Source organism: Talpa europaea, assembly GCF_964194135.1.
Source record: "Talpa europaea genome assembly, chromosome: 2".
Lineage (NCBI taxonomy): Eukaryota > Metazoa > Chordata > Mammalia > Eulipotyphla > Talpidae > Talpa > Talpa europaea.
This window is the reverse complement of record NC_140068.1, coordinates 88,797,350-88,824,988: the sequence shown is the minus strand read 5'-3', so window position 1 is coordinate 88,824,988 and position 27,639 is coordinate 88,797,350. Positions and strand designations below refer to the sequence as shown.

The 27,639-nt window shown below is 36.7% G+C and overlaps 1 protein-coding gene across 4 annotated transcripts in view; it reads left to right on the top strand.

Annotated features, from left to right (window-relative positions):
* UBR2 (ubiquitin protein ligase E3 component n-recognin 2) overlaps nucleotides 1-27,639 on the top strand; it is a gene marked incomplete at both ends in the record, with an annotated part of 108,329 nt that overhangs the window by 6,631 nt on the left and 74,059 nt on the right. For all 4 annotated transcript variants that reach the window (XM_084228348.1, XM_084228347.1, XM_084228350.1 and 1 more), the window contains 3 exons: nucleotides 1,245-1,504; nucleotides 21,981-22,059; nucleotides 23,808-23,921. In XM_084228348.1, the coding sequence (XP_084084474.1) occupies nucleotides 1,245-1,504; nucleotides 21,981-22,059; nucleotides 23,808-23,921 (453 nt within the window). The remainder of the gene's footprint in view (nucleotides 1-1,244; nucleotides 1,505-21,980; nucleotides 22,060-23,807; nucleotides 23,922-27,639) is intronic.

The window sequence follows — 27,639 nt, the reverse complement described above, 5'->3', positions numbered from 1 at the left end:
GATCAGGGGTTCCTGTGACGACCTCTTTGGGTTCAATAAGTTGCTAGAATGTCTCACACCTCAAGGAATCAGTTTATTTACTAGATCACTGGTTTATTATAAAATGGTACGGGAAGTGAGAGGTGTGAGGAAAGGACTACAGGAGCTTCTATATTGTCCCTGTGTGTGCCCCCACCTCTGTGTATTCACCAACCCAGAAGCTCTCTGAACTATGACATTTGGGGATATTTATGGAAACTCTGTTACACAAACATGATTGACTAAACTGTTGGCAGTTGGTTGTTGACTCAACTTCTACCTCCTCTCCCTCCTGGAATTTGGGGGTGGAGGCTAGAAGATCCAACCCTCCAGTCACTTGGTTATCTTGGTTACTCGACTCCCCAATCCTAGCTGTTTCCTAAAGTGACCTCATTAACATAAAGTCTGGTGTGTTTGGAAGGACTTGTTAGGAATAACAAAAGATATTCCTTTAACCTTTTTCTTATCACTTAAGAAATGTCAAGAAGGAGCTCTGTACCAGGAATAGGAAGACCAAATATATCTTTTTATAAATCAAATGTCACAGAATGTATTAGATGTCTAAGTGTAATTATCACCAGGTAGTTGGATTTAAAGGTTTGGAAACCAAGAAAAATGGCTTTTGAGAGTTTGTTTTTTATCAGGTAAACAAAAGTGAAGGAGCTTTTAGAGAGGTTGGTCAGGAAAAGAAGGACATAATTGATAGAAGTCTCTTGTCAACTGACATATTCATTAGAGACAGTCTCTCATTTATCAATCAGTGAGAAATATGACTAGTGCCTTGGCTGTTGATGTTCACTGCATTTTCTTCCAATAGACAACTGGACAAGAGAATCCAAATCTGTTTCATTTGAGGAAATTACTGGAAGGGAAATTCAGATGAACTCAAGGGTCCATATCTTTTATAATAACTTCTTGTGGTCAACCTTCTGTTCTGGCTACAGAAGGTTGCTTCCAGAATCATTTTGAGGAGGGTGGCTCATTGACTTAAGTAGAATTCTAAAATACTTTTAAATTGTAATGATTTTCTTTTTTTGTCAAATAAAGTTCTTAATGAATTTTACCCTTTTTGAAAAGAAGACCTATAGTGATGAAGGTTATCAACAAAATATCTTATAAGACTTGTCATTATTGTTTTACCTAAAAGAAACTAGGGGGACTTATTCAAATTAGCAGATTATTGACATTGTCTAAAATTATTTTTCCTTTTTTTCTTTTTTTTAAAGAAATGGCTGCAAGCAACTGACCTCACTAGAGAAGTGTACCAGCATTTAGCCCACTATGTACCCAAAATCTACTGCAGGGGCCCCAACCCTTCTCCACAGAAAGAAGACATGCTGGCCCAGCATGTTTTGTTGGGACCAATGGAATGGTACCTTTGTGGTGAAGATCCTGCATTTGGATTTCCAAAACTTGAACAAGCCAACAAACCTTCTCATCTATGTGGTCGTGTTTTCAAAGTAGGAGAGCCTACATATTCTTGCAGGTAAAATGTAATTTTCTTTCTAAAAGACTTTTTACTTCTTGACATTTTCCCCCTGAAACCTTAAATTTCTGTTTAAAATTATGAAATGCGAAATATATGTATATATATTTTAAAAATCTACAAGTAAATATATAAATTAACAAATATTTATAAAACAAATATTCATGTAATTATTTTCCAGGTCAAAAAATAGAACACCAACTTTCTAGAAACCCACTGTGTGCTTGCTGATAATTGACTGCTACCTTGACTCTTGTAATAACTTCCTTGCTTTTCTAGGTAGTGATTTTTTTTGGGGGGGGGTGTGGGTTTTTTTTCTTTTTTCAGTGATAGTGATTCCTTTTGATTTTATCCCAAATTTGGCCAGTGTTGCTTTGTCACTTTCACCAGTCTCCTTTAATTTTCAAGAGCTTCTTTACTTTCTAGCATTTTGGACTTGATCTGCAAATAGAATCAGTCATTCTGCAAGGAGTTGCCTTTTATTTGGAAATGGTAGTGAGAAACCATGGTCTGTGTGCTAAATTTACTTAATACTGCTAGGAGGGCTTTCCCTTTTTTTTTTTTTTTAACATTGAACATACAATGGAATTGAGTATACAAGGGTAGAAGATGAACTGTCCTATCTCCTTGTTGACTATTACTATTTCTCACAACTAATCTTTGTTTACATTTTTAATGTATCTTTTCCAAAATTTTCTGTGTATGTTCAGGCCTATATTAAATGGCTGTCATAAACTTACAAATATGCAAACGTGTAGAATATGTTACAGATACTGGGTCAGGTTTTCCTTTTTCTGTTTAGCAAAATCTTGGCATCTGTCTATACCAGCTGATATAGCTAGACAATGTACATTGTGTGGGTGTACTATTAATAAAGGGATTAACTCTTTTCCTTAAATAAGACAAATTTAATAAATTTAATTTTGGTAAAGACATGCGTGTCTATGGTAGTCTTTATCATCCTGGTTAGAATACCAGTAGAAGCCTATTTATATGTTGAAAACTATTAGATCTAGTTTTTTGTCTGTCTTTACAAAAGCTTCTTTGAGTCCTTTATTGATGATATTTGGAGCAATAGATCAGGTTTAATCTCATAATTTACAGACAAGTAAACTGAGATGTGATTATTCCTGTTATGTCTTTTGTAGCAAAAGCTAGTTCCATTTGTATGTCATATCTTTTTTTTTAAGATTTATTTATTTGTGCATACAAGAACTAGGGTACAGGCCAGAGAAACAACAGAGTGGGGAGCAGAACAGGTAGATTGACTGAAATACACTGCTGAGGGGAGCAGTGGGTGAGACAGGAGAGGTCTGCTGTGCCATGTGGGTTAGAATTATTGACATTCTATTGAATTATCGAATTGAATTATCAAATTGAATTATCGAATTCGTGTTGCAGAGGCTATGGATAGCTTCACAGTGCTGTGCTTAACCCCTTGCACCATCAGGGAGGCCCCTGTACGTCCTGTCCTTTAACCTACAGTCTGGAACATTTTCTCCTTTATTATGATTTTGACACTTCTGGAGATTACAGACCAGTTATTCTGTAAATGTCTATCAATGTGGGTTTGTCTGTCAAGTTGCATCTTTCACAGGAATATCACAGAAATCACTTGTTCTCTTTGTACCCTTTAAGTTGTAAGTGATTTGATTTGCTTGGTGTTAACTTTGATCACTTGATTAAGGGGGTGGATATGTCTGCAAGACTTCTTCACTATAGAGTTAGTTTTTCCTTCTGCTATCAACTATTTTGTGGGGAAGTACTTTGAGACTATTACATATCTTTTTTCTTATCAGACATGCAATTTTTTCATTAATTTTTATTCACATGTGTTCATGGACTCTTCATGTGTACAGTTGTTCTAGATTGGCCAGCAGAGGCCTTCAAGCTGTCTTATTCATTCATCGTGTCTTCATGATTCTTTGAGCACCTCCATTTTCTTTCTGACACAAGATATTTGAGGCAGACTTGGATTTTCCCTTGGTTTAGTCCTAAAATCAAACATTTCCCCAAGGAACCTGGTTTGTTTTTAGTAGAGGTTAGTGTTTTGAAATTCAATACTAGGTGTGCTTGTTGGAATTGGTATGTCATCAATCCAACTCCCTCTCAGTGGATTTACATTCTATATCTGTCTTAGATGTATGCTGGAGTAGATAATGAAACCATCGATTTACAAAGCTCTTGAGTTCCAATCCAATACCACAGCATACTTTCTTCATTTTACCCTTTGTGTATTTGTTCTCCATTCTCTGATGGGAACCTGATCGCACAATTCTCAAAATATTTATTTGGTCATTACCTGGTGTGCAACCAACTATTCTTTTGTTAATGCTGCCTCTACCACCCAACTTTGCAGAGGTGCCCTCCTTACTCCATACCCCATTTGGTTATGATGGCTTTCCTCCCACCTCTTGTTAGGGCAGATCTAAAGTCTTACTTTAAGATGCAGAGTCCTTAATCCAGGCCCTGGCCATTCTGATATCTCAGCTGATGTCTGACCTGACTAGAATTTCTGAGTCCTTTCCTATTGCTTCTGTGCTTCAGGTATCTCTGTGGCATTCTCAGTTCCAAGGCAGCCACCCTCCAGGAAACTTGTGCCCCTGTGGATATGCAGCCCAACACTCAGTCAGACGCTCACTCATTGGCACCCTCCAAATACATATACTTCTGCCCTTCTCAATCCCTTGCCATCTTGCACACATTCCACCTCTTCAGTGCCTTGATTTGTGCCTTCTAGCTGTCTTACCTCTCCCAAACACTCATCTCATCTCCTTTCAAGTTAGTTCAGTGAGACCTGCCTTGCTTTGTTTAGACACTACCTTGCTGAAATACAGGGTCATTGTGGGGCTCGCCTTACAAATTTTCTTTGTCTTAGTTGTTGCAATCTTGAGCTCCCTGTTGTTTAGTGCTGGAGGTAGCTGCCTCATGTATTCATCTAGTGTACAGCCAGTTTAGTACCAGTTATTCTGTTATATAATTAAAAGTCGGAAAATTTATTTTAACCAATGAAAGTGGCATGTATTTGTTGAGTACTTTCTAGGGTCCATAATTAATATTAATATGCAATATGTTTTACATATATGTATGTGTGTGCATATATCTGTGTATGCATATATACATACACACATGCATGTATATAATCAGGCTTAATCATGCTTCTATAAATCTGAGATAATATCCTTGAGGAAACTAAATGGCTCAGTAATAAAAATTGAAATCAAGGCTCTCTGACTCTAAAATCTATGTTCTTTTCATTATGCCTTTGTTCAGATATGGGTCTCATGAATTTTTCACTGGTGATCAAAACATTAGGGAAAACATACCAAATTCTTCTTGCAGTTAAATCTATTCAGTTCTTAAATACTTAGTGACATTCTTTATTGTTAAAAATAATAATACATGACATGAAGGCAGTGAATTTGTTTTTAATGTTCTTAGAAAAAAAAATAATAGCTCTATTTTTGGTCATTCTATTGGTCCCTGAAACTTGGAAATCTAGGAGCTACTACATGGTACCACTCTGAACCCTAATCAGAAAATCAAGTTGCATTGCAGTACTATGTTCTGTACCACAAAATAGAGGCAGAGAATATTTAAAAAAAAAAAAAGTATATTTCGCTGGACAAAGAACTGTTGGTCACTTAGAATTGTGGACTTGGCCTGAATCTTTTCTCCTTCATTAATCTCCAGTTATGCTCATCTACAAGTTATTCCTTTACAATTGTAGGTGTTTTGCACATCTAGTAGGGCCTCATATATGATGCTCAGCAAATATTTGTTGAGCATATGTCTGTTACATTGTCTGAAGTACAAAGGATGATTTTAAAGATATTATTTTGCTGTTCCCTACTTTAATTGAATTGCTTGAGCATTCCCATTTGGTGTACATTCACCTACTTGTCTGGTGGCAATATTGTATAATATTTACTTGTAAACCAGATGCTTTATAAGATGTTATTCATGATTATGTGCAGGGAATCCTTCCCATTCTGGATTTTACAACTTCAAATATTTGCTTTTATACCCAGCCAGTTAATATAGGGCAGCTGATGCTATGGGTACAGAGGACATTAATCTGTCCTATGAACTTACTGCTGTCTCATTTTATCTTTTAACCTTAGGTACAGTGGTCAAGAGTTCTGTTGTCCCAGAAACCCCATATGTGCCTGTCAGGGAGACTATGCTATAAAAGAGGTTGGTTACGGGTTTGAATGCTTTCAAGAAGGCCTTGATTAAATTGGCAAAGTCCTTGATCTCTTTCTTAGAAGAAGAGGTAGTTAAAAGAACCTTGTTTTCATCAGTGATCATGGGAGTTTGTAGATGTGAGTAGGATATTTATTCCCTCAGTGAATTAGTGTACTTTGTTCAGCTGTTTGCCAGTATTTGAAGATAAAGTATGTATAAAGAATTCGTGTAAGTCAGAGATAATCTCAGTAGATTATGGCATATTGTGGAGTTTCAACTAGGATATGTCAGTCTGGAGTTTCTGAGATATAAATTCATTTCATTAGAGTCTAAGGATGTAGATTAATCCAGTCTATCTGGATAGTCTAACTATAATTAGAAGAGGTTTATAATCAGTGAAAAGGAATGCACAAAGGGTAGGGGGCTATCCTATGGAATGAAGAGAGAATTTCTGAAGAGTCACAAGGGAACATTTATTAAGGATTGAGAACGCAAAGAATGGCTTTACCCAGTGCTTTCTAAAAATTGCCTTGGAAGATTAATTTACTTGTGAAAACATATATTGGTTAAAAAATGATTAAAGAAGACAATTTAGGTGATTCAAATTTTAGCACTTTGTAAAGTGAAGAGTCATTATTTGGAGAGCTACAAAATGGGGTGGAAAGCAGGAAGCTTTTACTGGATAAAGTGTAAAGAACTAAGAGGAGAAAAATGGAAAGTATCTGATTCACTGGTTCACATAGGCAACTTTGTTTTGGGAGAAAAGGCCCAAATTTGGCTTGGCATTGGGAGTTGAATGAATGGATATTCTTTGTTTCTGGTCAAGTAGAGCATCTATAGGGACAGGAAAGTTATTTGAATTTTTCAAGTTATTTAAGTTTTGTTTTCTGATGTGGCACCCCCAGGTAGGAGTGATTCTACCTTGGGCCTAGAAAGTTATTTCAATAGATTATTATATTAAAAGTACAAAAGTGTGTGCCATGAAAAGTACCCTCCCCCTTTCAATTCCCAGTTCCTTTATCCAGAAGTGACCACTGTTACTAATTGTATGTATTCTACATATTCTGTGTGTATGCAAGCATTTATACTTCTTTTCAATAAATGCTAACATAGTACATAAATTATTTTCAACTTATTTCATTTAAAATTTGTCCTTAAGATTGTTATATTATATATAGATGGAACTCACTTTGTATTTTTAAAACAGTTTGTATTTTAATAACTTTGTGTTATTCTGTTGATTGGATGTTCTGTCCTTTATTACTAAGCCTCTATTAGACATTTAGGTTGTTTCTGGTATTACAGATAATACTGTGTTGTGTTGAACATCTTTATATATATGTCTTTGGCACATATTGAAATATATCCACAGGGTACATTCTGAGTCCTTTTTTTTTTTTTTTTTAAGATTTATTTATTTATTTGTACAAGCACTGGGTACAGTCAGATGCGCGGGAGGGTGAGAGAATTCACCAGAGCCAGAGCGGGGAGCAGAGCAGGCAGAAGGACCAAAGTACACTGCTGAGAGGAGCATCGGGTGGCAGGAGAGGTCTGCGCGCCATGTGGGACCCTCCTTTGGTGTCTGGGGAGCAGGGGGGATTGAACCAGCGCAGCAGAGGCTGCAGGCAGCTTCACAACCCAGCGCTCAACCGCTGCGCCACTGGGGAGGCCCACATTCTGAGTCTTGTCAAAGATGCGTGCATTTATTTTACCAGTAGTAAAACACCAAATGGAAAGGAGATAAATGTTAGTTGGAGGAGAAGCAGGATGGGGGATTAACAGAAACTGCTGCGATACGGGAAAAAGACTGGAAAGTTGGTCATTTAGCCAGCCTTATGGGGAGGAGAAACCAAGAAGAAGAGGGCAGATGTAGCTGCCAGAAAGAAGAGGCAGACTGGCTCATTGCCTGAAGTGTGGAAGAAAGAAAGCAGTATCTGATAACCTGGACTTGGACAGATAAGTAGCTTGGGGCCCATTAGGATATTTCTAAACTTCATCATTACCCAAAGTTGGCCCAACTCCAGGTTAAGACCAGCGTTTTCCACAGACTGTTCTCACAACAAATACAGTTGCAAATCCCCAAAGCCAGCCTCAATTCTAATGAGCTAGCAACAAATTCCAGGCATCTCCACACACTACCATACTTTGGATAATTCAGTAGAACAACTCACAGAACTCAAAAAATGCTATACTTGTTATCAAAGTTTTAGTAGCAAAAGGATACCAATGAGAACCAGCCCAGGGGAGAGATATAAGGCAAGGTTTACAAGTTAAAAGCTTCTGTTGTCCTCAGGGACACATTACCCTTGTGGCACATGAATGCCTGATGATACACACAGGGTGTTGCCAACCAGGAGAGCTCACCCAAGGGTTGGTGTCCAGAGTTTTTATTGGGTTTTCTTAGTACAGTGATTGAATCATTGCCTGAATGGCTTGATATTTAGTCTTGCTTCCCCTTCCCAGCAGAGGGACTAATATATGGCTCAAAGTTTCACCCTCTAATCACATTGTTGGTCTTTTGAGCCAGTCCCACTCTGAGTCATCGCATTAGAATAATGAACGATAAAGCGTTGAGAGAGAGCATGAATAACAGACACTACTATCACATGGGAAATTCCAGGGATTTAGCAGTTAGCTCCCAGGTACCCCGGCCAAAGGTCAGTCAAATCCTTTTTTTTTTTTTTTTAAGATTTTATTTATTTTATTTTTTATTTATACAATAGCTGGGGTACAGGCAAAAAGCGCGGGAGGGTAAGAGGATTCACCAGAATCAGAGCAGAACAGGCAGATGGACCAAAAGCACTGCTGAGGAGAGCAGCAGGCTTAACAGGAGAGGTCTGCCATGCCATGTGGGAATCTCCCTGGCTGGCCGGGAATCGAACCCGTGCTGCAGAGGTGCAGACAGCTTCACAGCGCTGCGCTGGAGAGGTGCAGACAACTTCACAGTGCTGCGCTTAGCCTGCTACGCCACCAGTGAGGCCCCTCCTTTTTCACATGTTTTGAGGAATTTGTATAAAATTGGTATGACTTTTTCCGTGTTTGGTAGCCTTTGCTAGTAAAACAAATATTCATGGCCGGGTTATTTCCTTTGGAGGAGGTTTTTGAAAACAAATTTAGTTTTTTTGGTACTTAGGAGTTATTAGAACTTTATTTCATCTTGCATCAGTTTTGGTACATTGTAGTTTTCAAGAAATGTGTTTCATTGTATTGTGTCAAATTGACTGAAAGTTGTGCATAGTATCTTCTTATGCTTGTGATAGCTGTACTATCTATAAGAATAGCCTGCTTTTATTACTGACATTCATAATTTGTGTTTTTAATGTTTTATTAATCTTTCCAAAGAATCCATATTGGACTGTTAATTTTCCTTTATGTTTTGCTTTATTGATTTCTACTCTTAATGTTCTTCTACTTACTTTACATTTAATGTGCTTATATTTTATTATTTAACCTGTGGGCTATTTATTTTTTAAAGATTTATTTTTATTTATTGTGCATACAGAAAGTGGGGTGTAGGTCAGAGGTGTGGGGGCTGAGAGAATTCACCAGAGACAGTGGAGATCAGGACTGAAATACACTGCTGAGGGGAGCAGCAGGTGAGATAGGAGAGGTCTGCTGCACCATGTCAGGTCAGCTTCCTGGCCCAGGATTGAACTCATGCCCCAGTGTCTGGCTATAGCTTGGTAGCACTAAGACTTTAACCCCAGTGCCACCAGGGAGGCCCACCTATGGGCTATTTAGAAGTGTACTGTTTAATTTTCAAATATTGTGCTTTTCTGGATATCACATTGTAACTGATTTCTAACAGTTTCACTTGCAACAAGTCAAAGACTTGTTTTATGACTCAGCAACATGGTCCCTCTTGAATATTATGTATATACCTGACAGAAGTTGTTTTGTTTGTTTTGTAAACAAGGTTGTTGGATATAATGTCTGTAAATGTCAATCAGGTCTTCTGTATAATCACTTACTTTTATGACTACTGTCAATCATTGAGAAAGGGGTATTAAAATCTTTAAATATAATTGAGGATCTCAAAATTGATTCGTCTATAGTTCCTTTTAGTTCTGCCAGTTTATTTTATTTTAGGTATCTATAAGCTCTTTTATTAGCTACATACACAGGTAATTGCTGTGGTGATAATTTAACTTCTTCCTTCCCTATTTGGATTCCTTTGTATGTCTTTCTCTTGTTTTATTGCTCTGGCTAGGACTTCCAATATTATACTGAAAAGCAGCAGTGAGAGTGGACATCCTTGTCTTGTTCCAGATCTTAAAGGAAATGCTTTTAACTTTTCACCATTGAGAATGATATTGGCCATGGGCTTGTCATATATGGCCTTTATGATGTTGAATATGTTCCTTGTATCCTGAGAATTTCAAGGGCCTTTATCATAAATGGGTATTGTATTTTGTTGAAAGCTTTCTCAGCATCTATTGATATTATCATATGGTTTTTATATTTCTTTTTGTTGATGTGTTGGATTACATTGATTTTTGGATGTTGAACCACCCTTGTGTCCCTGGAATAAATCCTACTTGGTTGTGGTGAATTATCTTATGAATACATTGTTGGATTCTGTTAGCTAAAATTTTATTGAGGATTTTTGTATCAGTGCTCATTAGAGAGATTGGCCTGCAGTTTTCTTTTTTTGTGTTGTCCTTGTTAAGTTTTGGTATTAGTGTAATGCTGGCTTCATAGAATGTGTTTGGTATTATCCCTTCCTTCTCAATTTTTTGAAAGAGTTTATGAAGGATAGGTACTCGCTCTTTCTGAATGTTTGGTGGAATTCGTAAATCCATCTGGTCCTGGGCTTTTGTTTTTGGGGAGGGTTTTGATTATCATTTCAATTTCACTGCTTGTAATTGGTCTGTTTAGGTGTTCTGTTTCTTCTTTATCTAGCTTTGGGTGATTGCAAAGTTGTAGGAATTTGTCCATCTCTTCTAGATTGTTGAACTTGTTTGCATATGACTGTTCATAGTAGTTTCTGATTATTCTTTTGATTTCTGCTGTGTCTGTGTTAATTTTTCCTCTTTCATTTGTGATCCTGTTTATTTGTGCTTTCTCCCGTTTTTTCCTTTGTGAGCCCAGCTAGGAATTTGTCTATTTTATTATTTTTTCGAAGAACCAACTTTTTTTTTTTTCTTTTTCTTATTTTTTCTTTTTTTCTTTTTTTTATTTTTTTTTTTTTATAAATTTTATTGTTATATTCCCCATACAATTGCAGCCCCCCCATTCTGACCCCAATCCCTCCCCTCCCACCCCCGCCCCCCTAAAAGTGTCTCTGGTTCATAGTTTTTTGTTGATTTTGATTTTCACTTTCTTATAGTTATTCATTTTCCTGGTCCCTTATTTAAGTTTTCTAGATTCCTGCTATGAGTGAGACCATCCGGTATTTTTCTTTTTCTTTTTGCCTTATTTCGCTGAGCATGATCCCTTCCAGCGCCATCCATGTTGCTGCAAATTGCATGTGTTTATCTTTTTTGAATGCTGAGTAATATTCCATGGTATATATGTACCACATCTTCTTGATCCAGTCATCTATTTTTGGGCATTTGGGTTGTTTCCAAAGCTTAGCTATTGTAAACAGTGCTGCTATAAACATAGGGGTGCAAATAGCTAAGCTTTGGAAACAACCCAAATGCCCAAAAATAGATGACTGGATCAAGAAGATGTGGTACATATATACCATGGAATATTACTCAGCATTCAAAAAAGATAAACACATGCAATTTGCAGCAACATGGATGGCGCTGGAAGGGATCATGCTCAGCGAAATAAGCCAAAAAGAAAAAGAAAAATACCGGATGGTCTCACTCATAGCAGGAATCTAGAAAACTTAAATAAGGGACCAGGAAAATGAATAACTATAAGATAGTGAAAATCAAAATCAACAAAAAACTATGAACCAGAGACACTTTTAGGGGGGCGGGAGGGGAGGGATTGGGGTCAGAATGGGGGGGCTGCAATTGTATGGGGAATATAACAATAAAATTTATTTAAAAAAAAAAAAGAATAAAAAAAAAAGAAAAAGAAAAAAAAAAAACATAGGGGTGCAGGTGTTCTTTGGAATTGATGTTTCTGTGTCCTTTGGGTAAATTCCTAGGAGTGGAATTGCTGGATCATATGGAAGCTCTATGTTTAGTAGGTCCAGAAATCTCCATACAGCTTTCCACAGTGGTTGGACCAGTTTGCACTCCCACCAACAGTGCAGAAGAGTTCCTTTTTCTCCACACCCTCGCCAACATTTGTTGTTGCTGGCTTTTTTAATATGTGCCATTCTCACTGGTGTAAGATGGTATCTCATGGTAGTTTTGATTTGCATTTCCCTGATGACAAGTGATGTTGAACATTTTTTCATATGCCTGTTGGCCATTTGTATTTCCTCTTCAGAGAAGTTTCTTTTAAGCTCTTCTGCCCATTTTTTGACTGGATTATTTTCTTTGTTGTTGTTGAGTCTCATCAGCTCTTTGCAGATTTTTGTGATCAGTCCTTTATCATTAGTGTTGGGTGCAAAAATGTTCTCCCAGTTGGTGGGGTTTCTCTTTGTTTTTGTTATTGTCTCTTTTGCTGTGCAAAAGCTCTTTAATTTGATGTAGTCCCAGCTGTTTATCTTTGCCTTCACTATCACTGCTTTGGGTGATGTGTCTGTAAAGATGTCTTTGATGTGCAAATCACGTAGTGTTTCGCCTATATTTCCTTCTATATATTTTATGGTTTCAGGTCTTATGTCTAGTTCTTTAATCCATTTTGAGTTGATTTTTGTGTATGGTGTGAGGTGGTGGTCAAGCTTCATTCTTTTGCATGTAGCGACCCAGTTTTCCCAACACCATTTATTGAACAAACTTTCTTTGCTCCAATGCATATTCTTTGCTCCTTTGTCAAAGATTAGTTGACCATAAATCTGTGGGTTTATTTCTGGATTTTCTATTCGATTCCATTGGTCTGTATGTCTGTTCGAAGAACCAACTTTTGGTTTCATTGATCTTTTGGATTTTTTTTTTAAGTTTCTATTTTATTTATTTCTGCTTTGATTTTTATTATTTCCTTTCTTCTACTGGTTTTAGGGTTTTTTTGTTGTTCTTTTTCTAGTTCTTTGAGATGTGACATTAGGTTATTTCTTTGAGTTTTTTCTTGTTTCTTGATGTGAGCATGTATTGCTGTATATTTTCCTCTTATTACTGCTTTTGCTGCATCCCATACATTAGGAAATTGGTGTCCTCCTTGTCATTCAACTCAAAGAATTTTTTAATTTCTTCTTTGATCTCCTCGTTAGTCCAGTGGTCTTCCAATAGTGTGGATTTCAATCTCCATGAGGTAGGAGGGTTTCTTGCCTTCTTTTTATGGTTTATTTCTAGTTTGATGCCTTATGGTCAGAGAAGATGGTTGGTCTTTTGTCCCAGTATGTGATTGATCCTGGACAATGATCTATGTGTGCTTGAGAAAAGTGTCTACTCAAATTTTTTTGGGTTTAGTGTTCTATAGATGTCTATTAAGCCCATGAGCTCTAGATCCTTATTTAGAGCTTTAGTGTCCTTACTAATTTTTTGTCTTGTTGCTCTATCCATTGTTGATAGTGGTGTGTTGAAGTCTCCTACTACATATGTATCTTCTCTGATGTCTGTTTTCAGAGATGATAATAGTTGTCTGATATATTTTGGTGCTCCTTCATTTGGTGAGTATATGTTAATGAGTGTTTTATCTTCTTGATGTATTGTCCCCTTGATCATAATATAGTGACCATCTAGGTCTCTTTTTACCTTTTTGAGTTTGAAATCTGTTTTATCTGATATAAGTATAGCTGTTCCTGCCGTCTTTTTTGGTTCATTTGCTTGTAGGATTGTTTTCCATCCTTTTATTTTCAGTCTGTTTTTATCTTTTGTAGTTAAATGTGTTTCCTGGAGACAGCAAAAGGTTGGGTTTTGTTTCTTAATCTAGCCTGCAACTCTGTGTCTTTTTATTGAGGAGTTTAGTCCATTTACATTTAGAGTTAATATTGATATGTTAGCGTCTGTATTTGCTATTTTGTTTGTCTTTTCTCCGGTTTTTTATATATATATATATTTGGTCTTGTTTCATTCTTATTCATCCCTCTGTTGGTTCTGGCTTTAGGATTCCTTGTAGTATTTTTTGGAGTAGAGGTTTAGTTGTAATGAAATTCCGGAGTTTGTTTGTCTGGGAAGGTCCTTATTCTTTCTTCATAGAGGAAGGAAAGCTTTGCTGAATAGAGTATTCTTGGTTGACATTTGTTGTCTTGAGTTTGTTGACTATGTCCCTCCGCTCTCTCCTTGCCCGTAGTATTTCTTTGGAGAAGTTTGATGTCAGCCTGATTCGTTTTCCTTTGTATGTTATCTCTTTCTTCCCTCTTGTCAGCTTCATTATTTTTTCCTTGTCTTAGATTCTTGGGAGCTTTACTATTATGTGTCTTGCTGTATTTTTCCTTTCATCATAGAAGTTTGGTGGGGTTTTTTTGTTTTTTTTTTTTTTGCTTCTTGTATGTCTATTTTCAGCTCCTTCTTCATATTTGGGAAGTTCTCTTCCATTATTTCCTTGAATATTTTCTCTGTTCCTAGGTCTCTCTCGTTCTGGGATTCCTATAACTGTTATATTTCTTTTCCTCATGGAGTCAGATAGTTCCCGAAGTCTTCTTCATTCTTTTTCCTTCGTACTTCTCTTTCCTTTTCTTTTTTGGTTCTTTGTATTTCTGTGTCTTTGAGAGTATTTATTCGTTCTTCCATTTCATCTATTCTGCTTTCATTGCTTTTCCCAGAGTTCTTTAGCTCTTCCATTAATCCTTTGCTCTCCTGCATTTCTTTCTCTTCCTTCTTTAGGGACTCAATTTCATTTTTCTGATTGTTGATTATTTTCCCCATATCTTTTTTGACTTCTTTCAGTTTTGTTTTTTTTTTTCCAAATGCCATGGTTGTTAGTCTTTTTTTTTTTTAAGATTTATTTATTTATTTATACCAGCACTGGGTACAATCAGAAGCGCGGGAGGGTAAGAGAATTCACCAGAGCCAGAGCGGGGAGCAGAGCAGGCAGAAGGACTGAAGTACACTGCTGAGGGGAGCAGCGGGCTGCAGGAGAGGTCTGCGCGCCAGGCGGGACCCTCCTCCCGTGGCCAGGAGCAGCCGGGGATCGAACCGGTGCTGCCGAGGCTGCGGGCAGCCTCACAACCCAGCGCTCAACCACTGCGCCACTGGGGAGGCCCTTCTTTCAGTTTTTTAATCATGGCGATTTTAAATTCTCTATCGGGAAGACTCAGAAGTTTCTCTAAGTCACTGTTGTTGCAGTCTGGTGTTTGGTTGTCTTTTTGTGGTGTGTCTTTTCTCTGGGAACATGCTTGATTGCTGGTAATTTTTCTTCTCCCTGCTGCTTGTTTTCTGATTTGTCCTATGCATAGGGACACTGTGTCGCTGGAACTGGCTGGCATCTCTTTGGTGTGCTCTTTCTGGGATATCGGTAACTGGTGGTCCAATCTAGTCCAATACTGTTATACCAGAGTCCCATAGGTCAGTGGTATTATGGGTATGTTAATGGTTGCTGTCCCTGAAAATCTCCTCTTTCCATATTTGTTTAATTCCAGAGGTGGGTCTCAAGGTCCCACAGACTGCCCTGGCAGTGGCTGGATCACCCGCTGGGCTCCAAATCGCTGGATCCCCCTTTTGGCTCCAACTCATTGCCAGGCAGGGCCTGGCTTGTGGGGACCTTCAGCTCACCTCTGACTGTGGGGACAGCCCTTTCTCAGTTCCACACCACAGCTTTGGTGAGGTCCAGACTCACGCAGAATTCCCTGACTAAATATGGAGCATCTTCCAGGCGCCTCCCTGCACCCTGGGTCTGCACTGGGCTGTGGCTGGATCCCCCTACTCTATGCTTCTTACATAACATTGGGAAGTGGGAGTCTGCACTTTTTTGAATACAAAATTCTGGGTTGACACTTTATTTCCTTTTGAATATTTCAAGTATCTTGTTCCATTGTCTTATAATATCTGATGATAACTTTAACATATTTATGTGCCGGTACATGAAATGTGTTGGTTTTCTCTAGTTGTCAAGATTTTCTCTTTTATCCTTGGATTTTAGCAGTTTGACTATGATATGCCTTTTATTCTTTGTATTTATCCTCTTGGGATTCCTTGAGTTTTTTGGATCTGTAAGTTGTCTTTAGCCAAATTTAGGAAGCTTAGTTTATTCTTAAAATATATTTCTGCCTCATTTTTTTTCATTCCAGCAGCACAGTAGTATAATAGAGAAACTCTAATTAGTACAATAATGTGTGTACATATTTATTTTATAAATATATGTAAAATTAATGCATAAGTGTAATATGAATATATTTACAGATAGTGCATATGCGGAACAGTTTAATGAGGGATCCGTGATCCAAGAGAGTTTGGAGATGACTGCTTTTAACAAAGCCCTAAGATCTTAGGGACCCTTGGATGTTTTAACCAAAATAACATACCTTTAATATAGCAATTAGCAACTAGTACTATACCTGTATACAGTTGTGTTTTCTGTTACCTATTGGGCTGCTGGGACACAGGCTTTACAGTTCTGTAAATTATCTTATGTTTTATATTACATATGGTCTAATGTACACTGTATATTACATAATAAAGATAACATAATCTGTTACACAAAAATATGAAGACAGAAGCACTCAGGTTGATTTTTAAAGATCCAAAAATGTTGTTTATGATGGGCAAAGTAAAACAGAAAGTCATTCAAAATAGGAATATAGGGCCTCCCCGGTGGCATAGCCAGTAAAGCGCAGCACTGTGAAGCTGTCCGCAGCCTCCACCACTGCGCTGGTTCGATTCCCAGTCAGCCAGGGAGATCCCACATGGCATGGCAGACCTCTCCTGTCTCGCCCGCTGCTCCCCTCAGCAGTGTATTTCGGTCCTTCTGCCTGTTCTGCTCCCCGCTCTGTCTCTGGTGGATTCTCTCACCCTCCCACGCCTCCGGCCTGTACCCCAGTGCTTGTATAAATAAAAAAATCTTTTAAAAAAAATAGGAATATAAATGGTGGAGAAAAATATATCAGGTAGAAAGTATGGTGCATCCAAAAAAGTAGTTTAGCAATTTTCATATATGTCAAATAGAATTAATGATAGAAATATAAGGGACATAGAAAGACAATGCAATTAAAAAATGGGCAAAGGATTTTTTAAGATATTTCTACAAAGAGAATATATACATGACTAATAAGTGCATGTAAAGATGCCCTACATCGTTAATCATTAGGAAAATACAAGATAAATCCACAGTGAATTGCCACTTCACATCACTAGGATGGCTGTTATCCACAGGCAATCAATAGCAAGTGTTGGGGAGGATGTCAAGAAATTGGAACTCTTCATATGCTGCTGATGGGGATGGAAAATCATGCAGCTGCTTTGGAAAACATTTTAGCCATTCCTTTCAACTATTAACCATAGAATTACCACGTGACCCAGCAATATCTCTCCTAGGCATACAATAGACCCACACACCACCATCCAAGGTTTCGTTATTATCCATATCCGTTAGCACAGTAATAATTGTATGCAAGAGCCATTGGTAAATGCTAAACTAATGGGCAAAAGTCTAAAATTATCTTAAAGATAAAAAATATACAAGGCAAACCTTCAGTTCAAGAAACTTGAAAACCAGTAGTGCTCACTGAAAGAAAAAAAGAAGGAAATAAAAAGGTTAGGATGAAACACAAGTAAAAGTTGAGATACTGACTCTTTGGAGTTATTGATAAGCCAATTTTCTGGTAAATACAGAATAAGGAAAAAAGTTGCATATATGCAAAATTTAAAATGAAAATTGAGAAATATACTCACTGCATGCCTATTTCGATGGCATATCTTGCAAGGCTGGGTCCTCTGCAATGCTGTGATTAAAAAGTAAGTACTTTGTAGAATAGGAAATGAGGATGTCAGTGTTCAATTTGATTCTGAAATGTGAGAAATTGTGCAGTGCCCAACAGGTACTAAGTTGTTTGAGCCTATTTGATAAACAGAGTAGTTTTTCTTTCAAACTAGGGGTGCCCTAAAAAATCTGTTGAGACCCTAAGGATGGCCATGAGCTAAAAATGTTTGACAACCTCTGAAATATAAGAATTATGAATAACTAAAAGCTAAAAAAACTTGAAAGCTTAGCTGAAATGAATAAATTCTTTGAAAAATAATAGGCAGCTTGCATATAGTCTGAAAAATATTGTGATGGTAATCAAAGATCTTCCTTCCCCCAAATCCCATACCTGAATTACTATGCAGGTGAATTCTACCAAATTTTGAGAGAACAGTTAATTCCTTTGAGTTACCAGAGAAAATGGAAAAAGAGTGAAAAATCTTCATGGGGCTAGTCCACTCTTAATTTCAAACCCTGTTAGATTCAAAAGGAGACTTCAGACAACCATTTCCTTTATTAATATAGATGAACAGATCTAAACATATTAACTGTCTGAATCCAAGAATATACTAGAGGAGTGATGCATCTCGATCAAAGGGAGTTCAGAAATCCAAAGAAATCCATCTGTAAAACAAATATTAATGTAATTCATCATCTAATATTTGAGAGGAGAAAAGTTTTTCTGATTTGATTCAGAAAAGCACTTTATAAATCCAGTATTCATCATATAAACTCTTAGCAGACAAAGTTATAGATATTTAAGGGAACTTTATATTTGTGCATTGAAATCCTAGAAATGTTTTATTATGAACTTTTTCAAACATAATGAAAATAAGGTGAATGGTATATTAGAACTGACATGCACTCTTTGCTCAGCCTCCAGCAGTAACTGGCGCATGGCACCTTTTTAATCTATGCTCCCCTGTTTCCTACCTACAGACACATACTTTTTTCCTGCCCTGCAAATTATTTTGAAGCAAATTCTAAACAGCATGCCTTTTTATCAGTACTCAGTTATTTAGGTTTTTCTCTGAAATCATTAGCATTCCTAAAAAAAAAAAATTAACACTGTAATTCCTTACTATTAACTATATGTAGCCAGAATTGAAATGGTCCTGATTGATTCATAAATGTAAATTCAGAGTTCCCATATTGCATTTGGCTGTTATTCCTATCACAACTCCTTACTTTGAAGAGGTAATTCACAGGTAATTCACCCTATAGAATTTTCCATATTCCACATTGGACTAATTGTATTCCAATGGTGTTACTTCACATGTCTCTTTATTCCCTGTATTTATTCTAAACAGGTAATTAGACTTCATTAAATTATTATATCAGGAGTGGGGACTATGGGGTGAGGGAATGGTAATATAATAGTAATATCATAATATCATAATTGTAATATAATAGTAATATCATAATATCATAATTGATATCAAAATATCATAATTGTGACTTAATTCTTCTTATTAGGGGCACATAAAACTTGGCCACTTTTGTTTAATTAAGATTGATCAGTGGATTCAGGTACCTGGTAAATGCAGCCATTAGAAAGGTCTCCAGTAGCCCTTTTACCTAATATTTTATCATTCATTGTTGCTTTTGATCTAGATCAGTATCTCACTAGAGGCAGCCAATCTTCTTTATTAGCTAGACTTTCATAAAAGCAACAGTCCTTCATCAGTTCTTTGATTACTCTGAGGTATGGTTTATGTAGGAAAGGCAAGATAAATACTTGATTCTTTCTAGAAGGGCACTTTCTTAGTAAACCTACAATGAATTTAAAAGTAAATCTATAATGGATGTAAAACTAAATGGAGAGCCTTTAGATATTGCTACTGTAATCTCTAGAGCAAGACAAGGATGCATCCTATTATTGCTGCTGTTTAATACAAACTTTGTCAAGACTATAAGGCAAGAAAAAGAAAAGGTTAACTATTAGGAGAGCGATAATATTATATACTTATTATATAAGCATCCTATTATTGCCGCTGTTTAATACAAACTTTGTCAAGACTATAAGGCAAGAAAAAGAAAAGGTTAACTATTAGGAGAGCGATAATATTATATACTTATTTATCCGGGGGGGAAAGCACAACAGAATCAATAAACTGCCTTCAGTTTATCAAGGCTCATAACTCAATAACTCTTTTCATCACCCTTAAATAACTAGAAAACAAAATTTTAAAAATATATGTATCATTAGAACAGCACACCTAGAAAGTACTTAGATATTAATGTAATCAAGCATACAGAGGACATCCCCCAAAAAACTTTAAAACCTTAGTAAAAAATATAGAAAATAATTGTGGAATGTGATCATTTACTCTGATAAGAATTTTATTACTTCTGAAGTTTATCAATAAATTCTAAGTAAGCTCTGTCAAAATTTTAGAAACTCTATAAACTTATCCTAAATGATGTATGGAAGAATAAAGAAGAGTTTATGAATAGCTTAGCCTACCAGATACTAATACATCCTGCAAAGGTATAGTAATACAGTGTGGCGTGGCATAAGAATAAACAAATAGATCACTCAAGCATATTGGAGTCCTTAGACGTAGGCCAAGAATATGTAGGCATTGAACATAAAAGTGAGACCACAGTCAATAGATTTAAGGTTAGATTGTTTGATAGATAGCATTGGGGAAAATACTTAACTATATTTGGGAAGAGAGCGAGAGAGAAAATTTCATTGCATCAAAATAGGGAGTTCTGTTTAACAAAGGACCCCATGGGCAAAATTAATACACAAATTACAAATGAGAGACAATATTTACAATGTTTAATATAGACAAATGATTACTCTAGATTGTATAGGGAACTTCCTGCAAATAAACAAGGTAAAGAAAGCAATCCCAACAGAATAAAAATGGATGAAGATGTTGACAGTCAGTAATAGAAAAGGCAACCCCAAGGGGAGTTATGTAAATATGTTAGCAGTCAGAGAAGTGCAATTAAAACAATAAGATATGTCATGTATGTTAGGCTGGTCCATATTAGAAAACTAGATAAAACCAAGTGCTGATGAAGATGCGGGCCTGTTAAAAACCTCACACACTAGTGTGGCATGTGTAGCCACTCTGGATGGTAGCATGGCATTCATGTAAGAGTAAGAACTTACACGTATATGACCCCAATAGCTGCCTTCTTGAGTTTATATGTCAAAGAAATTTTCAAACAGATCCATAAGAGAATACCTACAGGCATGCTCATTGTACCATTATTTATGCTAGAAAGCCTTCCTGGGCAGAGATAATAGAGATAAAATGTTTTGGATACATGTCATGGTATATTATAGAGCAATTAGAAGTAGCAGTCAGATGTAAACAAACAAAATGAGTAGATTATACTACTGAATTAAAGGGTCAAGAACAGAATGAGATGTAAAACAGTAATATTTGCATACAGTATAGGATTTGCATACATTAAAATACATGTATTCAAAAACATCGTGCAAGAACATATACCCACTTTGTGCGTCAATTAGGATGTCTCATGAACCATGTGTGTGGTGTCACCATCAGACATGCAGACCAAGCAAGGAGACATATGTCAGTCTACATTTTAGGGCACTTAGAATGTTTAATTCTCCTTCTTTTGTGTGACATTTAAATAAAAATACAGGTTCTAATATTTTTTATTGCATCCTAGTTGACATCTTGCCTTGCCTGGGGTGCATTCATACCACTTTTAAAGGCCCTCATCTAAACATCCATTTGGAGGAAGTTATTTGAAGTCTCAAGATATATCTTAAGAATTAATACAAATTTTGGGCCTCCCCAGTGGCACAGTGGTTGAGCGCTGGGCTGCGAAGCTGCTCGAAGCCTCTGCAGCGCCGGTTCAATCCCCGGCCACTGGGTGAGGGTCCCACATGGCTCGCAGACCTCTGCTGCCCACTGCTCCCCTCAGCAGTGTACTTCATCAGTCTGCCTGTTCTGCTCCCCGCTCTGGCTCTGGTGAATTCTCTCACCCTCCCGCGCTTCTGACTGTACCCAGTGCTTATATTAATACATAAATAAATAAATAAATAAATAAATAAATCTTTAAAAAAAATACAAATTTTAAATCTATTCCACATACATCTGAGTGTTTTAATATAAAATATGATTTCCCAAAATCTTGGAAATTTACTGTTTTAGTGATATTCAGCTTTAAAGACTACCTGATCTGCATCTAGTATGAGAAACAGGTTCTTAAAATGAATTTCATTAATCAAAGATCTGACAGATCTTTGGAAATGATACTTCTTTTTTCCTCTAACACCAAGACACTTCACAATTCTAGATCTTCTAGGACGGATTCCAATTTGAAATACTATGTTGTGAAATATACAGTTATTTTATGATGCTCTGATTTTTTTTTTTCTTTAACTTTACAGAGACTGTGCAGTTGATCCAACTTGTGTTTTATGCATGGAGTGCTTTTTGGGAAGTATTCACAGAGACCATCGATATAGGGTTAGTAATATCCAGATAATAACCACATCCAGTATTGAATTTTATACTAGGTACTTTTTCTGCCTTTTCTAAAATTCCAAGATTTAACGTTACGATGGAGGGAGAGTGATTTAAGCAATGTGGCATCTAAACAACATTAATCATGTAATGGCAGTATATAGAAACGAATTATGAATCCAGATTTCTGGAACACCTAGCTTAAGGACAACATAGATATCAGATCCTCCTCCATTTTGATTTTCAACTGGATTGTTTCTGTTCTGCTAATTTTTTTTTTTTTTGGTGTTTATTATCTTCATAATGCCGGGTTTATAAAGATTATCAAAAATTATGATAAAAGTGTGAGGTTTGAGCAAGGGAGAATGTGTGAGAAAAAGAGTAAGTAAAAGTGACATATTATTTAAATTTTGTTTATTGGTCATGTTCTACAGATGTCATTTCTTAATTAAAGAGGCATCTTCTACAGCATAAGACCAGCCAATCTCCCTGTTTTTTCCCAGTGCTGTAATACAGTCACTACTTTTCCGAAAATCTAGTGTTTTTGCTTTCAAATTAGGGTTACAGTCTGCCCTGGTTCCTCTTTTGGAAATTGAAAACAGCCATGAAATTCAAAAATTAAGAAATTATTATTAGCTGGAACTTTTCACCCTAACCTCAAATAAAATGGTAGAAATAGAATATTACAATCTTATTGGTTAATTTAGGATCTTCTAGCTCAGGAGTTATCCTCCTGTTTGTATTCACTCTACGTGAGTGTTGCTAGTAATGAACTAAAACAGTTACAAAATTGGACTCCTTATATTTTTGGATGTTTTCTTTATTTTCATAAGTCAGTAAGAGAATCCCAATTTCTAAGTAGCTATTTTATGTCTTTAGTGACCAAAATAAATATGTAACTATAGGGCCAGATTGTCATTTTCTAAATGACTGCTTCTCATGTTTTTTGGAATATGTCTTTATAGCCCCTGGAAATAATTGTCACTTGTGGGGTAGCATTAATGCCATGTGAGATGTATGACATACTTTAGTTGGGCAGACTATCATAGAGCGCATTCTAAAATTTGCTGCATCTAATACTGATTCTAAACTCTTCCTTACTGTATTGTAGGAAAAGCAGAATTTCAGTCTACCAATTATTAACTAATATGTTCTGTCTTGCCAGATTCCTTGAATCATTGCCAGATCTTAGGGAAGTATGAATACCCCACAGATGGTGAAAGTTTTTATGACCAGGCAACCCACTTTCCTATTTCCTGAGCTTTCTTCCTTCTCAAAGAATGGCTCTTCAGAGGATGTTAGAAAAGAAAAATAAACAATTTCTGTAGTTTTTATTGGTCACTTTCTCTAATGCAGATGCAGCACTCTTACTAAATTCTTCTAGGAGACAGCAGCTACAGGAATCTTTATAACCTTGTTAGCATAGATACTGGCATTATACCAAGTCAGTCAAAACCCCCAGGAAACCTGACAAAGTCATGTAGGTGGACTGTTTTGCCTCTTTAAAATGTTTATAGTTGACCAGACACCATAAAGTAGTTTGTTTTATTTTGAAATCACTTAAATTAGCATCTGGGCATATTTAAAGTAAGCCTTAAAATAGTGAGAGGCTTCATATTTAATTTCATCCCTTCAAAGCAGTTAAACACTTGAGCAATGTTACTTCGTTAGCACTTGATATTACTTATAATCCGATAGCCCTCAGTAAATACTTATTGACAAGATACTCTGCATTTTTTTTTTTTTTCAAGATGACAACATCAGGAGGTGGAGGTTTCTGTGACTGTGGTGATACTGAAGCTTGGAAAGAGGGTCCTTACTGTCAAAAACATGAACTTAACACCTCTGAAATTGAGGAGGAAGAGGTAAAAACATTTTTACAAAGTTTGAAGGAAATCCTGTTTTAACTAACAGTTTGAAATATATTTAGAAATAGAAATTAGGTTACAATGTGAGAAGTGGATGAGCAAAACAGTTCTGTCACCAAGTGTACTTTGAAAGTTCTTTGCATTTTATGGGTGTCACATCATTGCTAATAGTATACACTTGAAGTTTTGGAAATTTAAATTCTGACTTTTTGTTTTAAGTTCTCACCTATTATTGGAGAGATTATTTTTCCTTCATATGTAGACCAATTACTTAGTTGGTTTTTGTATATTTGTATTGTGACTAAGACTTTATAAGCCAGATACCTTTCTTTTTTATAGCCATATATGCAGCCAATCCTAATCATCATCTCCTGGTAAATCAGTGCTTTTGGATATGTGCTGGAACCAAGCGTAGAGATGAAAACTCAGTACAAATAATGCTTCCTCCAGCTGTAAATACGTGCTTTTAAGAATTGTTGTTGATTCTGTATTTTTCTTTTTTTTTTTTTTTTTTTGGAATTTTTTAATTTTATATACTTTTTATATCATTTTTCTTTTTTGTACAATGTATGCATTTTTATCTTGGTTATAGTCCCCATACAATTCCCACCCCCTTGATTCTGTATTATCTTTCTCTAAGTGATACTTGTAATGTTATAGTGGACGCTCGCTAAATAAATGAATCTATTGCTATTGGTGACATTTTGATGTTTACTTCAAAGTTCTCATTTAATATTTATTTTTTTTAAGATTTATTTATTTATGCGTACAAAAGCTGGGGTACAGGACAGAGATGCCGGCGGGGGAAAAGAAGGGGGTGAGAGGATTCACCAAAGACAGATTGGGAAACAGAACAGGCAGACTGACCGAAGTACACTGCTGAGGGGAGCAGCAGGCGAGTCAGGAGAGGTCTGCTGCGCCATGTGGGTTGCTCCCTGACTGGCCAGGGATTGAACTCCTGCTGCACAGGCTGTGGATTGCTTCCTAGTGTGTTGCTTAACCCATTGCACCACCAGGGAGGCCCAATATTTTATTTTTAAATGGCAGAGAGGTGAGTACACCCAAATTCTACATTGTTAGCAGGACTAGTGTAGATTTCGGGCAAGTGGACATTAATTTCGGGCAAGTGGTCTTTCCAACACGTACCTTATAAGTCTCAAATATATTAACAGAATGACTTAAGATTTCATGGTGTAGAACAGGTTCTTTTAGATTGTGCTTCACTATTTTTTGGTCAGATCCAAATTTGTGTGAAGTGGTTCAGTGCTGTGGAAAACATTTTGTTTTATTTGATTTGTGCACTTGGTTTGGGGTTTGCAACAGGGAGATCCCAGGTTATCAGGATTTCAGATTTCTTCAGTTTTACTAGAGCAACTCCGGTGTTTAAAATCTCTTTTATAAAGAATAACTATAAGAAAGAAAATATCAAAATCAACAAACAACTATGAACCAGAGACACTCTATGGGGGGTGGGGGACAGGGAAAGGAGGGATTGGGGTCAAAATAAGGGGGTTGTAATTATATGGGGAATATAAAAATAAAATTTAAATTAAAAAAAATAAAATAAAATCTCTTATATATTGGATTAGGGTTCTGTGTGTGAAAATACAAACAAGATAAAGATATATTTGATAACAATTATACTTTTAAAAAACTGAAAATTAGTATAAAATTTTAGGATTATGGGAGAAAATTTTTGCAACCATATATCCATAAAGCTCCAGTATCTATTGATATGCCTTATAACTCAATAACAAAAAGTCCTATTAAAAATGGGCAAAGGGGGCCTACCCTGTGGCGCAACAGTTGAGCGCTGGGTTGCGAAGCTGCCCGCAGCCTCTGCAGCGCCGGTTCCATCCCTGGCCACCGGGTGAGGGTCCCACGTGGTGCGCAGACCTCTCCTGCCGCCCCGCTGCTCCCCTCAGCAGTGTACTTCGGTCCTTCTGCCTGCTCTGCTCCCCACTCTGGCTCTGGTGAATTCTCTCACCCTCCCGCGCTTCTGACTGTACCCAGTGCTTGTATAAATAAATAAATAAATCTTAAAAGGAATGAGATCTGTAAACATTAAAAAAAAAAGGGGGGGGGGCAAAGGACGGCCTCCCTGTGGCACAGTGGGTTCAGCACAGCGCTGTGAAGCTGTCCCCAGCCTCTGCAGCACAGATTCGATTCCCGACCAGTCAGGGAGATTCCCACATGGCGCGGCAAACCTCTCCTGTCTTGCCCACTGCTCCCCTCAGCAGTGCTTTCAATCCATCCGCCTGTTCTGCTCCCTGCTCTGTCTCTGGTGAATCCTCTCACCCTCCTGTGCCTGTAACCTGTACCCCAGTTCTTGTATAAAAATAAATAAATCTAAAAAAAAAATGGGCAAAAGATTTGAAAAGTTGCTTCTCCAAAGAAGATACCGTACACATGACCCAAAAACACCTGAAAACATGCTTACACGTTTAGCATCAGTAACCATTTAGGGAATTACAAATCAATACCAGAATGAGATACCACTTCATACCAAATAAGATGGTTATAATCCAAACTATGGAAAGTCACAAGTTTTGATAAAGATGTGGAGAAACTGGAACCCTCATACATTACTATTGGAATGCAAATTGATTCAGTGCTATAGAAAACAGTTTGGCTGTTCCTCAAAATGTAAACATAGAATCACCACATGAGCCTGTGCTTTTACTCCTAGATAGATACCCAAAAGAGCTGAAAAGTATTCAGATAACTATATGTACATTAATGTTGGTGGCAGCTCTGCTCACAATAGCCAAAGGACAAAACAGCCAAGTCTATCAATGGATGAATGGATAAACAAATTGTGGTGTGTACATAAAATGTAATATTACTACTCAAGCATGAAAGGGAATGAAATACTGACACATGCTACAGTGTGGATAAACCTTCAAAACATGCTAAGTGAAACAACCCAGACAAAAGGTCACACATTGTATAGTTCCATTTGTATGAAACATCCAGAATAAATCAATCTGGAGAGAGAACAGACTTGTGATTGCAAGGTAGGGAAGAAGAAAACGGGGGAAAACTGCTTAATGGGTAAGAGCTTTAGTTTTTAAGTTATAGAAATGTTTTACAACTAGATAAAGATGATACTTATAAATATACTAAGTTATTGACTTTAAAATTGTTAATTGTGTGCTCTTTAAATTTCACCTCCATAAATTTTTTAAAAGGAAAAGTTTTAGGACTTCTCTTACCTTTTTAGCCTTGTTTTAGAGTCAACTTTAAAGACAAGATAATTTTCTAAGAAAAGTTATGATTCTGTCTGCAGTTACTCCATTGATTTAATCCTTATGCAGTAGTAGGGTAGATATCAAATAGTGCAGACTTTACAGAACTTTAAGAAGATGCCAGCAAGATCACCTGCCTGACTAGAATTATATAGTCCTTCCTGGAGAATATGTACTCTAGAAACTTGACAGAAAATAAAACCTGCAAACACTGCTGTTAATTCCTGTCTAAGAATTCAGTTAAAAGAAATGAGGTCTTCAGCATTCCACCATAAAATATTAAAAAGATAACTTTGTGTTTAACTTGTTGGGTGTACACTCAGTTCATATATATGCACCAAGGTTTTCTGTATTTTATGCCTGAAAGAGAAGAAAGCTGTTATATTTGGAATGTATATTTTTAGTTTGTCACAGAATTATTTTTATTGAACATAATCTTTCTGTTAAATATTTAGCTAGCATCTTAA